Genomic DNA, 14,806 nt, shown 5'->3' on the forward strand with positions numbered 1-14,806 from the left:
TTAAAATTTAGCTCTTCTAATCTCTGTTCTTATCTTAAAACTTTTTAAATGGATCTTTCTCCCTTTCCTGAGCTACAAGCACTTCTTTTTGTATTTCCTTTTTTGCCCTTAGGAGGGTATATCATGGAATATCTTACTTGCATTTTAGGATTCCAAGTGATTCTCCCATTCAGTATTATTTCCACCCAGTGCCAGGCCAGTTGCAAAGAGTTTCATTTCCTTCACGAAGATCAAGGAAATACTTGTATTGACTGAAAATCTCTCCTTTGACTCATGATCTAAAATTCACATACTTTGAATGTATCATCTGATAAATTTGCATTTATCAAAATCACAATGTCCTTAATCTAATTACAGATGAAACTGGTATAGAATGCCAATTTCTCAGAGGTCTTTGCATAAATAAAAATATTGATTATTTTAACATTTTACCAATTCAGATTTCCAAAACCCATTTTAGAACATCAGAAAATAAGAAGAGTTTATCAAAATAACATAGTTCAGTAGAAATATTATGTCCATTTAAGTAAAGTAATTGTACATTTTGATTTTAGTGTTTCATGCAGAAGTCCAAATTTGTGTCAATCTTTCCACAGAAATCTTTCCAAAGAAAAACAGAATTTCTCAGTTTTGTTATAAATAGGTATTGTTACCTTTTGAAGTTTAACAGGTTTTCCAATACAAAATCTCCCAATTTTGGAATAAATATGGTAGAAAATCGGGTGCATTAATTTTTGTTATCCCTGTTGTTCAACTCTAGGCTTTCTAGAACTGAGGATTTTGCTGTTAGGAGAGGTTTAAAACAGCCACCGTTTACCCTCTCAGAGCTTTTCTCTGACCCAAATCTCTCCTCTCTCCCTTGGCCTTGTTCTATCCTTATTAACACAAAGCTAAATTTCTCTTTTCGAGCATAAATCTCTGAAATTTAAAAAAAAAAAAAAAAAGGATTGACTTAGTTTAATTCACATAACATTTAGCTTTATATGCCTGCATTTATACTGTCACCTTATTTTTTCAGCTACATATACATAAATACTGCGCCAGTTTGGATGTATTATGTTCCCCCAAATGCCATGTTCTTTGATGCAATCTTGTGTGGGAAGACATATTACTGTTGATTAGGTTGGAATCTTAGGATTAAGTTGTTTCCATGGAGCTGTGACCCACCCAACTGTGGGTAATGCCTTTGTTTAGATTATTTCCATGGAGACGTGGCCCTACCCTTCCGCCTGGGTCTTGATTAGTTTACCAGAGCCCTATAAAAGCTCAGACAGAAGGAGCTCAATGTAGCTGCAGCCAAGAGAGACATTTTGACGATGGCCATTGAAAGTAGACTTTTGCTAGTCCAGAGTTTACCTGGGAGAAACTAAGAGAACACCCCCAGATGCCTAGAGAGAAACATCCTGGGCGAAAGCTATTTTGAAACATAACCTGGGAGCAAAGGAAGAAGACGCCAGCCACGTGCCTTCCGAGACAACAAAGGTGTTGCAGACACCACTGACCCTCCTTTGGTGAAGGTACCCTACTGTTGATGCCTTTGTTTGGACACTTTCATGGCCTTCAGACTGTAAATTTGTAACCAAATAAACCCCCTTTATAAAAGCCAGTCCATGTCTGGTATTTTGCATAATGGCAACAAATACATTCAAGAAAAACATTTGAATCAAATTATTCAAGTCACCAGCTTTTAACTGATAAAGCTTCATGATTTCAATTGCGTATGTTTCGTTTTTTAATTGTCTGTTTGTTTGCCTCTCCAAAAACCTCTGGACACCAGTTTGAATTTAACAAACTTAAAATGTCAGCAGCCTTCCAAGGGCTCTTTGTTTTGTTTTTCTTTTTGGTGTTGTTTTCAGCAGGGCAACCCCTTCTGTTAATGCACACAAAGCGGGGGTGCAGGGAGTCAGGGTGGGGGGGCAAATTCGTTTGCTTTTATCGGCTCCCCAGTTTCTCTAGCAGTCTGGCACAGGCAGTGGAGTTGCTGATTTCCACAACAGCCTCCTGCAGCCCAGGGCCCTTTGGCCTGCTCCACCTCCAGTGCAGGACACGCTCCCCTGGGAAACCCCTGATTATTCCAAACTCTCGCAGCCACGCTGCTCATCTGGTCTGCGAGGACTGCAGAGTCCCACCCCAGGGGCCGAGTCTCGGATCCCGGCCCTGCATGGAGACCCGGGCAGCCATGGTGGGGGGGCTCCTCGTGGGGAGGCAGGTGCAGGGCCAAGAGCCCCGGCGAGGAGGCTGCGGAGGTTAAGTCGGGCGCTGGTCTCCCCAGCAGCCAGGCATCGCTGCGTCTTAATGACACAGCTGATTCTCAGAATCAGTGGGAGTTTTCTTCCACAGAGTCACTGCCACCACGGAATTAGCAAGAACTGAGCCGCAGCTCTGGGGGAAATACAGGGCTACATTCCTGACAGCCTCTGGTCACACCATTTTTCTCCAGTGCTCAGTACATGCCCTTGTTTTAGGTGTGTTTCTGTTTAAAGATGCCTTATTTCATATATGTTGTTTCATTAACATTGAAAACCCACAGCCAGCAGCGCTGCAACTCACCCTTAATGAAGCTTGTCTAACACACCTTTTCTCCCTAAGGCACGTCCCAGCCTTCTTGGGCTTAGGAATGCTGGACAGCACTGCAGCACTACATTTGGGGGGTATTTTAACTGCAAAACCACCAACAGAAAGCACATGAATATGGAAAACACAGCCCGGAGTGTACGACAGGAAGGACACTTGTTTACACTGCAAGAACTGCAACAAGAAGGCAGAAGTTGCCTTGTTTGACTCAGCTGGGGAGAGGCGTGTTGGGTGGGGGACTTACCCTTTTCCCCACTATGCATGTGTCTGCAAATGACCATGAAATCCTCACGAGTATTGATTTGGGGGTTGCAAATATGTTTTAGAGAGCAGGCAAATTTGCAAACACAGAATACATGATTCAAGAGGAGTAACTGTAGCTAGATTTTCCCCACCAAGATCCTCCAAAATGTAGACTTTTGCACTTGATGGCACTTGATAGAAACTTGAGAGGATTTCCCTCATGTTTGTAAAGATTTTGCGACCTCTCCTGGGGTATCTGTGAGGAAGGCAAGTGGGGCTTTCTCTTTCCCTCAGATCCCATGATTCCATCTGGCCTCAGTGTCTGGCCATCAGAACCCCAGGCTGAGTCTAGACCCGTCATCTTGCACAAACCAGGGGCCCCACCATGTGTGTTTTCTTTGAATGGTGCCCTGGAGTTAGGCAATGAGGCAGCTCTGCCAGGATCCATTAGAAGAAAACAACAGTTTGAGGGTCATAACTGCTGTGATTTCAAATGTATGCAGAGTGAGGGCCATAAAATGGCTTAAAGATGAATAGACAAGTGGGATGCCTCTTCCCGATCCTTGAATTAAGATGCACCAAAGGGAAGTGAGTGTCACCCAGGGGCCAGCTGGTCCTATGCACCATCTTAGGAGCAGGAAAGGCTCTCCAGGGTGGCTGGGCAGCCCAGCAGGCTCAGTCAGCAGTGATCACTAAGACAGCAAAGCTTGTGTCTGCACAAAGCTCATCCTAGGCAACCCCACCCCACAGAAGGGAGGGAAGGAGACATGACAAGGAAGATCAAAAAGGAAGCCCTCAGGGGTCTAAGCCTTTGCTTACTCGGTTCTGACCGTGGTGATGCCCTCGGCCATTCACAGAGTCTGTATTATTCCAGATGCTGCCCAAATGACCCCCAAATTATTGTGGAGAAAAAGACCACAGACTTAGGGTTTAAAAATAGCTCAGAGCTCTTTGATAGGACTGTGCTGAAAGAGGGAAGAAGACCCACCAGCTATAACTGCGCGACCACAACATCCTGCTCCTTAACACCTCAAGATGGCGGGTCTCCTTTCAACAGTTCAACCCAAGACCCCTTCTGAGAATTGCCTTGTGATCAGCAGAGAGGAGTTCCTCATGGACATCCAAGTGGTGGGGAGAAGCCCTCATGCCTCTTAGGGATGAGAATCAAAACAGCTCCTGACAGTAAACAGAGAAGAGAAAGATGGACCTTGCAGTCTTTTGTTAGCAAACCTCAGAAAGGCTGTCTGAAAGAAATGCCTTTCTCAAACCTTTGGAAGGATTCACAGTACTTATACAGCAAAACACCATGGGTCTATGATTTTTGGAGACTCTTTCTTTCTTTGCCTCTTGACAAGTAGTGCTGTCTTATTTGGAAGGGTGATTTTTTTCACTGAATGTCATTTACCTGAGGATGCAGCACATTGCTCTGGACACAACCTCTGAGTCCAAGATGGTAAGAATTTGATGTGTGAGGATCCTCCAAGCCAAGGTTCTGCAGATGCCGTGGTAGCAATCAAACTCCTTGACAAGGAGGGATGGGAAGAGGGGAGGAAGGGAAGGAATATACCTGACAGGAGATCCCAGCCCAGATGTGTGGGTGGCTTGGTGACCTCAAAGTTAGGACCGTCAGCAGCTGTCACTCAGTCCATCACATTATTGCCTCCTTCTGGTCATTAGCAAGTTAATGCTGGTGCCTTGTAACCAGAATTCTTTCAAACAGGACACACTTTCCCAAGTGTCTGGTAGGGAACACAATCCAGAGGAAGTGGGAGACTACAGATCCTTGGGCCGTGGGGTTAGTATTTCAATGGCAGCAGGGCTTCTCTGCTTATCTGCAGCCACAAGCAAAGACCCTACGACAAGGGGCAGCCTGGACAACAGCTGGGAAGGCAGGTGGTGACGTGTTTTAGACAGGACCCAGGGGACAAACAGCACCATGCTTCGGCCGTGTGGGATTCGGGTCTACTTGCCAGAGGGCAAGGGTTGGAAAAGTGGAGGATTTTTAGGGAAACCTCAATGCTGCATCCCAAGGCTGCTGTGAGAACACAGCTCCACCCTGGGTGGGCGCGCTCTGGATGGAGAAGCCACACACAGCCCCACTCTCCTGGATCTTTACTGCTTTCAGCAATGGAGAGGGGCGGGGGGGGGGGGGCTCTTCAAAGACGGGTAGGTCCTACATTACTACAGTAGAACAGATACTCTGACCTTCTTTGAAGAAAGCATTGGCATTAGCCAAATCTCCCTTGTGGAATAAGGCATGCTGCCAAATCATAGTTCAGATTAAACCAAGAATCAGTGTAAAGGGGTTTTGTCTAAAATTTATCTGCATTCTTATAAAAAGAAGTGCATGATTAAATTGTTATTATGAAAAAATTTATATGTAGTCAAATAAAGCAACTTAAGAAGTGGAACTCTTCTCAAGCAAAAGTGTAGCACCCGATATTTATGCAAATTTCAAACTATTTATTCTATTCATGAAAGCTAGTCCATTTTACCCTTTACTAGAAATAATCTTTGTTGGCCTAAGTCTAGTTTCTGCCTATGCTTGGAAGCAATAAAACCAAATTCTGTAAGAGGGTGTGAGTTATACTTTTTACTTCTGGAGATCAATTTCCCACAATCAGCACAAATTAAAGAGGTGTCACCATAGAAATGAAATGTTATGACTCATTGGATGGTTTTCTATTGAGACTAATACAAAATCATCTCTTTTTGGCTACAAGCTCACATTTTCTCCATTCTAGAAAGACAGAGTTAATGTCTGCTGAGTAGGTGCATAACATGCAAAGATTTGCATCCCCCACACCTACCCCACACAAGCCAGCTCTCATGAAGGTCAAGTTTACATACACCCTGACCAGGAGATGATCAATAGACTCCCAGACAAAAACTTGTTCTGGGCAGGAACACTCTCAAAATGCCATCAGTGTAGAAAACATTAATGACCATTTCATAGGTGGAACTTAATGCACATTATTACTGAGATTAGTTTCTTTTAGAGCACATTTATTGTGTTAGTCTTATAACAACCAGATAAATAGGCTATTTCAGAGAGAAGGAAACTGAGGTTGGAGAAACTAAAATGCAAGCCAAGTAAGAACAGATCTGGAATTCATACGGAGCTGCCTGATTTGAAGGCATATGATCTTAATGATAACAGATCTGCTTCCCTGCAGCCTGTGGTAGAAAAGTACAGAAAAAAAAGAGACATTTTCAGACCTACATAGTGTCCCATAAATGCTTCTTAGGAAGTCATGAAGGGTATGTTCCAACAAAAGAAGAAGCAAACCATGAAAGAGGAAGGTGGGGAACAAGGAAGTGGAGGGGGGTGAGGGGATCCCCCAAGCTGACAGCAGAAGATGAGCTGGACCCCTGCTGTGCGAGAGGCCCGGAGAGCCACAGGCCAGGCTGGGGGAGGGGCTCTGGGCTCCGGGGGGGGGGCAGGTTTGGGGGGTATCTACACAAAAATACTAGAATGTGTAAGTTGTCCAACAGATTGGATCTTGAGGAAAGCTGTATAGAGGGGCATTTTACGGAGGTCTCAGACAGTTTGGGGAGACAGACTTCTCAACACTAATCAAGTGAAAATTAATAGTTATCATTAACTCCAGGAAAATCAGAAAGTTGCACAAGAATGAAACTATTATCACAGTACTCTACTTGGTTTGGAGCATACCGGAAGCAATGAAGTTATATCAGGATATTTGTCTTTCCTTTTCCTTTTATTTTATCTGGAATTTTTTTTTATTTTTTTATTTTTTGATAAAGTTAATAAAAAATTTATTGGGAAAATGAGGGGAGAAGAAAGGCATGTAAAGAATTAAAATCCTCATCTATCACCATGGGAAGAAAATAAACAATGACAAATATTGATGAGTTGACCGATAGCAATAGGGGCATTTTATTTGCAAATGAGAGAGGAAATCCCAGGAGAAATATCTACAATTGTTGAAAGTCATTTCTTCTGGGGAGCATGACAAAGTTGGAGGAAGCGGGGACAGGGGACCAGGGCCTATTGTTTCTTGCAATAAGCTTGTTTTTAATAAGCATTGTTTAACTTTTAAAATGGTTTTCTTGCAATATTTGCATAAAAATGAAAATGTGATTTTCAAAAAAGAAATTTATTCCTCATAATATCTCAAAGACTTAGAAGTATAGTTTGTATTCTCTTAAGGTTGATTTTATGATAAAACACTGAACACTACCAACCTGTCTTCTTCTTTAGCCTACTCACGTTCCTTTGGCCCCTAGCGAGCCACAGAGGAATTCTCGGGAGCCTCAAGTTTGGGTGTGAATGTGAACTAATTTCCATCATAATCAGAAATGGATAAGCCTGTTCTGGACCATCTGGAGAGCCACCAGGTGACTATCATTTTGGTGCCCCTACTAGGCACATACTTGTGTGTATCCAAGTAGCAGTACTTTACTAAGTGCAGATAAATGAGAGAGAACAGTAAATGCTGCATTAGTATCAAAGGAAGGCTAAGAGAAACCACGGCGGGCCATGCAAATGACACTTGTGCAAGAATTAGAGTGGACCAAGAATTGAGGAAATTGAGTCATTTCACAAAGTGCACTGCAGAAGAGGACCCTGAACTCAAATAAACCAGTCAGTTCTAGATTCATGTTAGAAATAGTTTAGTTTCAGCAAAACATTATCTGTCACATAAAATTAATGTTGTTAATCTGAATTGTGTTTATTGGTTTTGTACGGTTTTTAATAATTTATATTGTATAAGAACTGGAGGCATTGTAAGTGAATTTGCAGCTCCAGAAAAGGGAAGAAGGAGTAGACATAAGTTTATGCTTGTTTTTATATTAGCACATATGGGTCAAACAATATAGTAATTTTGTGCAATCAAGGAGATTTCTTTTATCCTTTGAATGAAACTCAACATTATTTAACTTAGTCCTTTAAAAGAGTCAGCACATTACATAAGTTTGAGAAACACTGACTTGCTGTTGGTATTCACAGAGAGATCTGGTTGGCTCAGTCGGCCACCATCCAGTACAGAACACCCTACCCATCAGAGTTTCGTGACAAGAAGCAGATTAAGAATTCCTTGATTGTCATCCCATTTCCATCTCTCTGAGCACCAAGACAAGACTCTAATAGCATGACTGACCACCATGACTTGAAATAGAGAAAATAAGAAAATTATTTGGACCCAAACATAGAACCATCCGCTGAAACATGTCTCTAATCCTAGCACTTAATACTACTTTTCTCTTCTGGGGCAGCAAATTCACTTATAATCAGGGCACCACACTCCAGAGCAGTTGGGAGCAACATTTTGAAATCTCATTAGCTCGTAGAGTCACTCTCTCATTGACATCCGAACAGAAAGAAACAAAAATGGATTCCCCATTAGGCAGCACCTACAAGGATCAGGTGGGCAACTGCCTGATTACATCGGGAACTTTAAAAGTCCTGAAGTTTGCTGTCAATTCACCTCTTCAATTTAAAACCTCTTAACCCTCTCCCCACCACTGGCCTTAACATTCACAAAAGCTAACTGGAAGATGGAACTGTAATTATGTAATGCTTGAAATTTTAGTGTCTCCCTCAATATAGGTCTATATTAAATAAAAATTTATTGTACATTTATATGCAATAAAAAATAATAGGAGGTTAAATTGTAGTTGCAAATATTATGCTTCTTAATTAAGTTATAATTCCATTTTTTCTCTTTTTATATTGGAAAATTTTAACCCTATATAAAAGTAGACAGAAGAGTATAATTTATGGACTCAGCAACTTCAATACTCAGCACTTTTTTTCTATACTTCCACCCACTTCCCCCATCCCTGAATTATTTTGAAACAAACTTCTGATCTCTTATGATTTCATATGTAAGTATTTCAGTGTGTCTCTCCAAAAATAAGGACTTGCTTTTTAAAACATAACCACGATGCCATTATTACACCTAAAATATTAAAATTAGTTTCTTAATATCTTTAAAATCCAATCAGTGCTCAAATGTCATATGCCTCATCAATGTAATGTTTTTTTTTTACAATTTGACTTTTTAACCAGGATCCCAGTAACATTCTTGTGATGTGATTTGTTGAAATGTCTTCATGTCTTTTTTCATCTATAGCACCCCCCTCTCTTTTTCCTTCCATTGTCACATCTTCTACTCTGACCTCCTCTCCACTCCCTCTTGCCCCTAGAAGGACTCCTGTGATTATATCAGGTCCAACCTGGATAATTCAGAAGAAACCCCATCTCAAGATCCTTAACTTAATCAATCCACAAAGTCCCTTTTTCCATGAAATCGTGGTCACTGGGCTCAAGATCTGGACATGGGCATCTTTGGGGCCAGTGTCCTCCCTTCCACAGGGGTGTCACTGCATCCGTCCTGTCTGATGGGGGACTCTGCCTTTGACAAGGGTGGACACATCCCCAGAAACCGAAGGGATGGGAGAACGGGAGTGGGTCCAGGGAGAGACGTTTATGGTGGCTGGGGAGGAGGCTCTCTCCGTGAGGAGGACTGGGGGGTGGGAGGCCGTGAAAGCTGCTGTGGAGGAGGGAGACGCAGGCTGCGGACGGGCAGCCTCCCGAGGGCTGGTCTGAGGTGAACCATCACCTGCGTGAGGCCCGTGGCCTGAGGTCACGCCAGTCACCAATGGGGCTCAAACCATGAACCAGCACCTGACACCCAGGTAAAGTGTTATTCCAAATTTCACCAACAAACCCAACAATGACATCAGAATTAAAGTGCTTCCGGCACCCCCTTCTTGTTATGTCACTGTCTTCCTTTTTCCAGAATTCCTATAAGAAACCTGACACTAATCAGACTAGCATAAGTAGAGAAAAAAGGAAGATGAATCATGAGCCACACGGAAAATACACCAAGAAATAAGACAAACTGATCTGGCCCCAAAGAACTGCACTAGCACACGGGCTGCTGTGGACTGGAGGTTTAAATCTTGAAAACCACAGAGCACGGAGGCTCTGATAAGCTCCACCAGCTGCTGAACTCCTGCTGAGGCTTGGGTGTCCTTGTCTCCTGCTGTGTCATGCCGCGTTCCTTCCCCCGCCCGCTCGGCCCAGCGCCGTGCGTGTGTGTGTGTGCACATGTGTGTGTGTTTGTCTCTTTCCCGTGTGCGAACCCGGCCGCCCGCCTGTCGCCGGCTGTCACTGCTGCTCTGACTTGCCCCTTGCTGCCTCCTTCCTGTCCTCCTTCCTCTTTCTGCTTAGCTCCCTGCCTTCTGGTGAGTAGACAACCACCCCCAAAGCCCTGTGCAAACATGAGGGGTGCGGTTTGCGGTGTTCCAAGTTTGCAACTTTGAGATCGAAGTGAGCTGTTGGAGAACGTCCCGTTGTTTTATTTGTAAGAGAAATGCGTTGCTTAGGAAAGAGTGTGTAGAATCTTCTGGGACCTCTAGTGCAAGCAAAGAATTCTAACTCAGAGGAGGAAGAAAAAGTAAAGACAAGAAAGTCTATAGAAGATAAAATTTAGAAATTTTTTTTTTTTTTTTTTTTTTTTGCTGTAAAATTAACTAGGACAGAAAAGGACAGTTAAAAAGGTAGCAGAGCTCCTTTGACTTGGTTTTTCCCTCTTGTTGATTTCTCTGAGGCTCCCTTCAGGAATCAAGTTGTCTTATGGTTTACATCTCCATTATTGTGTTTTAAAGTCAATGGGGAGCAGGAGTTGGTAGGATATCCATGGAATTAAGTATGAAAACCATCGATGATTAGGGCATCTGACGAATTCAGCGCCAACTGAACGCAATCAAAGGACTTGTGTTTGGACTAACCACACTAACACTCATCTGGAAAGTCAGCTTTAAATCAATTGCTTTGAAGTTTGGTTTACTTTAAATTTTATTTCATCCTAAAATAGCTTCCCTAACACTTTACAACCTACATTTGAATTTAAACCAGTATATGTTTACTGTTTTCAAGTTGCTTTAAAAAATTAGTCCCCTCCCTTGGTTTTCAAGGATGACAGGCTAAATACCAGGACTCCCTCTACAACAGCTTAAAATAGCTCCCGGCTGGACGGCAGGTGCCAAGTGTCTTCCTTGAGCTGGGGGGAGGGAGCTAAGTTAAATATAGCGAGTGAGCCCAAGCCTCAGAGCTCGGGATAAGGGGGCCCCGGGAGGAGGACGAGGAGCTGCTGGCAGCATCACCTGGTGGGAAGGCTGGAGAATGAAGAGGGTGAGAGGAAGCACATCCTTCCAAGTTGATGAGTGTTTGGTGGGCATCCCGGGGGGCAATGTCTGTGCATTGAGTTTTCCTCTCTCGTTGGTGGCCATGAGCTTCACATCTCCTGCACCAAGAACGGCAGAAGGAGCGTGGTGTTAGTGTTTGTGTTTCTTCTTCCTGCCACCACAACCACAAACCCCATGTGCTACGAGCATCCTGCCATGTTTTTAAGCTGCGAGTTAGCAGGATCAGTGTTAAACATCCTTTACAAGTATAAAGCTACTTGATTTGTATCTTTCAGCACCTTGGCTGAAGACCTAAGCTCAGTCTGTTGCAACCTCAGAAATGGCAATAGCCAGAAACCCTGGAATTTTTGCCTCGTCTGGTCCCTTTGACCATTGCTTAGAGCTCATATTATATCTGGATTAATTCCCTGCTTCATCCTCTCCCTGCTCACTAACCACTGTATTTTCTTAAAAATAAATAAGTTATTCTGGTGCTCCTTGACTGAGAAGAGAAAAAGTTGTGATCTGTTTTATCCTAAAAGAAAGTGGGTTTTTATATTGGGACAAAGGCATTTTATGTAAATTCGAGGAATTATCACCACGAAGGCTGCCCTGTAGCCACACTAGTTGGTTTGTTCATTTTACCCTCTCTCATGCTCTGCCTTATTCCAAAACGATGCTAGTTTAAATCTCAGAAAAAGTGTTTTGCTAAGTGACAATTACATGTTTCTCATCTGGAAAAAAGAAAACAGCAGAAAAGCAAGAAATTATCTTCTGCATCCATTATTATAATACATATACATCAAAGTATTCATATTAATCATACCTTGAGTTATGGATTAAAATAGAATTTAGGGACATTGTATGAATATTTTGTAGACTCAATGGCTCTTTTATTAACTGTTTTAACTTTGAAAGAAAACTAACACCATTTTAAATTTACGCATTTAAATGCATTCACCCATATACTTCCAAAGATTGTGAATGTACATAGAATTATATAAGAGACCGATAACCACAAACTGACTATTCTAAGCAAAATGGTAAATAGGACCCCACAAAAAAAACAATAGCACAAATTACTCTTTTCATGGCAATAATAGGGGACACTCCCAGAATTTAAAGATGAAAACCAGAACTATGCCAGCAGCATGACGATTTGGAAAAATGGCTTCCAGTGGTTCCCACCTTACTAACTGTAGGATCAATGGTTTATGAAAATACCATCAGTCTATGTTAGAATAGTAACTAATCAGCACCCATTTGAGGTTATCCTTACCATTTACGTAGAGCTGAGTTAACCACCTTGATCCTAACTGTGCTCACCACTAGGTACCTACTATGGAGCCTGATCAACCTGTGCAACACCCAGGGGCACCACAGTCAACCTCCCCAGGGGACGGAGGGGACAGTTCTTCATCACTGCCCAGTCAGAATGGCCTGGAGACGCCCGACGGCCAGAACTCCTCAACCCCACTCCCAGAACCAGAGAAAGAGGCCCATGTGCAGCCTGAAAAGGCAGCTCGGGATATCTCTGAAGAGCTGAACCAACAGCTGGAGGACATCATAAGCACGTACAGGTCCCCTGCTGACACGGCAGGGCAGGAGGGCCCTGGCAAGGCCAAAGAGAAGGCAGAGTCCCCCGACCACGAGGAGGGGGACTTTGAAGAGACCATGGAAGAGCCTGAAAGGGAGGCTGCTTCTGGAGAGCCACCTGCAGCCAAAGAGCCTGTCAGCAATAAAGAGCAAAAATCGGAAAAGAAAATCCTAAAGGGATTAGGCAAGTCATTTGTTCTGCTTTGGCTTTTCTGTCTTTGAATCTGTCCTAAAATGGGGCACTTCCTCTGACCTTTACTAAAAGCGCATTCAGGTAGACACGTCTGTCACTGGACGACTCTAACAGCCTCCTTCAGGGATGCCCTGCCATCTCCTCTTGCCATACTTGTCCCAGCCCCTTCCCCTCCCTAGACCTCAAGTGAACTTCCCAGTGCTTTCAGACGAAGACCAAAATCCTGCACGTGGTCTTTAAGGCCCCAACCAGTCTCTCCAACCTTATCCCACACCACTCTGCCCCACACCCTCTTCCTGAACACCCACGTCTCTCCTCCACCTCCCACTACTACTCCTGACTAAGAGCTAGTCATTGTGATCTGCTTTTTCAGTTCCCGGAACATGCAAACCTCATCCCTCACCAGGGCTGGTGTATATCATTATCTCTACTTATTCTTCACCCCACTCCCAAGTCAGCCCTTTGGGTACTTAACTCCTACAAATGGTATTTTCTTAGTCGAACTTTAGTCTTTCTGTTTTGTGTTGTTACTGCTCCATGCATCTTTCCTTTACAGGATTTATCAGCATTTGAAGTTAGACATTGATTTTTTGTGATTTTTTGGTTAATTTGTATCTTCCTCACGAACTGTCCATCTCAAGGGCAAGACTGCATGTGTATTTGGATGCTGTTGGATACCTAGTGCTAGGACAGTGGATGGGCAGTCCTAAGAGCTCCATAATTACTTGGTGTAGGAATGGATGAAAGAGAAAATTGTTTAAAGCAAAGCTAGCCAGTGGAATCTGGATTTAAACAAAAGATAAATGTAGGGATGGTTTTTGCCTCTAAAAGTGTTGTCCTAGAGCATTGAATAGTATATTCCACTATTTTTAAACATATTTCTCACTTATCACAACGCTCAGAAATGTGTCAATTATAGAGTGTCAACTATCGCAGAAAATATACATTTCTACTCCCATTAATTCATTGGGTCAGCAAATTATTTATCAATTCCTGGTCTTTGTGAGGCACTTTGTTCAGTGCGCAAAGATGAAGAAGTCATGGCCCTTTTTCAGGCACCCTGGGACATACAGACAGACAGACATGTAACTGAGCACTACATCGGGTAAGTGTTGGAACAGGCAGAGGAAAATTGTTAGGAGAGCAAAGGGGAATTGGCAGCACCGACAGTGGCTCTGAAAGGGTGAGAGAGTTCATGTCTTAGCTACGAGTGAAAGCAAGTGACTGCACGTGTGAGAGCCCCTCTGCCTGTCTACCCCGGTCAGTGTCACGGAGACTCACTACAAGTACTTCTTCCTATGTGGTACCTTCCTTGCCAAGCCCAGGTGGGTTAGTGTTGCCTTCTTCAGTTGTCCACTGGCTTTTCTGTAGCAAGCACCTGTCTACATACCTACATATCTGTTCCAGTTTGCTAATGCTGCAGAATGCAAAACACCAGAGATGGATAGGCTTTTATAAAACAGGGTTTTATTTCACTACACAGTTATAGTCTTAAGGCCACAAAACATCCAACACCTCAGCAATCGGGTACCTTCACCGGAGGATGGCCAATGGCGTCCGGAAAACCTCTGTTAGCTGGGAAGGCAGCTGGCGTCTGCTCCAAAGCTCTGGCCTCAAAACGGCTTTCTCCCAGGACGTTCCTCTCTAGCAAGCTTGCTCCTCTTCAAAACATCACTCCCAGCTGCACTCCGTTCCCTCTCTCTGAGTCAGCTCATTTATATGGCTCCACTGATCAAGGCCCACCCTGAATAGGCGGGGCCACACCTCCATGGGAACATCTCATCAGAATCATTACTGACAGCTGGGTGGGGCACACTCCAAGCAAATCCAACCAGCACCAAAATGTCTACCCCCACAAGACCACAAAGATAATGGCATTTGGGGGACACAATACATTCAAACTGGCACAATATCTCATGTTGGATGGAGAATCTGTCCCAGGCAGCAACCATGCCTTATTCATTTCTGGAACACAGTGGTAGAGTGGAAGAGATCATGGTCCTGAGAGCCGGAACTGGGATCAAACCCCAGTAAAAAACT

General features: G+C 43.4%; 1 protein-coding gene across 1 annotated transcript in view; it reads left to right on the plus strand.

Moving 5' to 3' along the window:
- The window catches only part of TXLNB (taxilin beta), a 71,123-nt gene that overhangs the window by 24,529 nt on the left and 31,788 nt on the right, over positions 1–14,806 (plus strand). The window contains exons 2-3 of the mRNA XM_037844607.1: positions 7,043–7,179; positions 12,310–12,757. Of these exons, the coding sequence (XP_037700535.1) occupies positions 7,141–7,179; positions 12,310–12,757 (487 nt within the window). The 5' untranslated portion in view covers positions 7,043–7,140. The remainder of the gene's footprint in view (positions 1–7,042; positions 7,180–12,309; positions 12,758–14,806) is intronic.

The sequence above is a fragment of the Choloepus didactylus genome, chromosome 7 (genome assembly GCF_015220235.1).
Source record: "Choloepus didactylus isolate mChoDid1 chromosome 7, mChoDid1.pri, whole genome shotgun sequence".
In the NCBI taxonomy this organism is placed as follows: domain Eukaryota; kingdom Metazoa; phylum Chordata; class Mammalia; order Pilosa; family Megalonychidae; genus Choloepus; species Choloepus didactylus.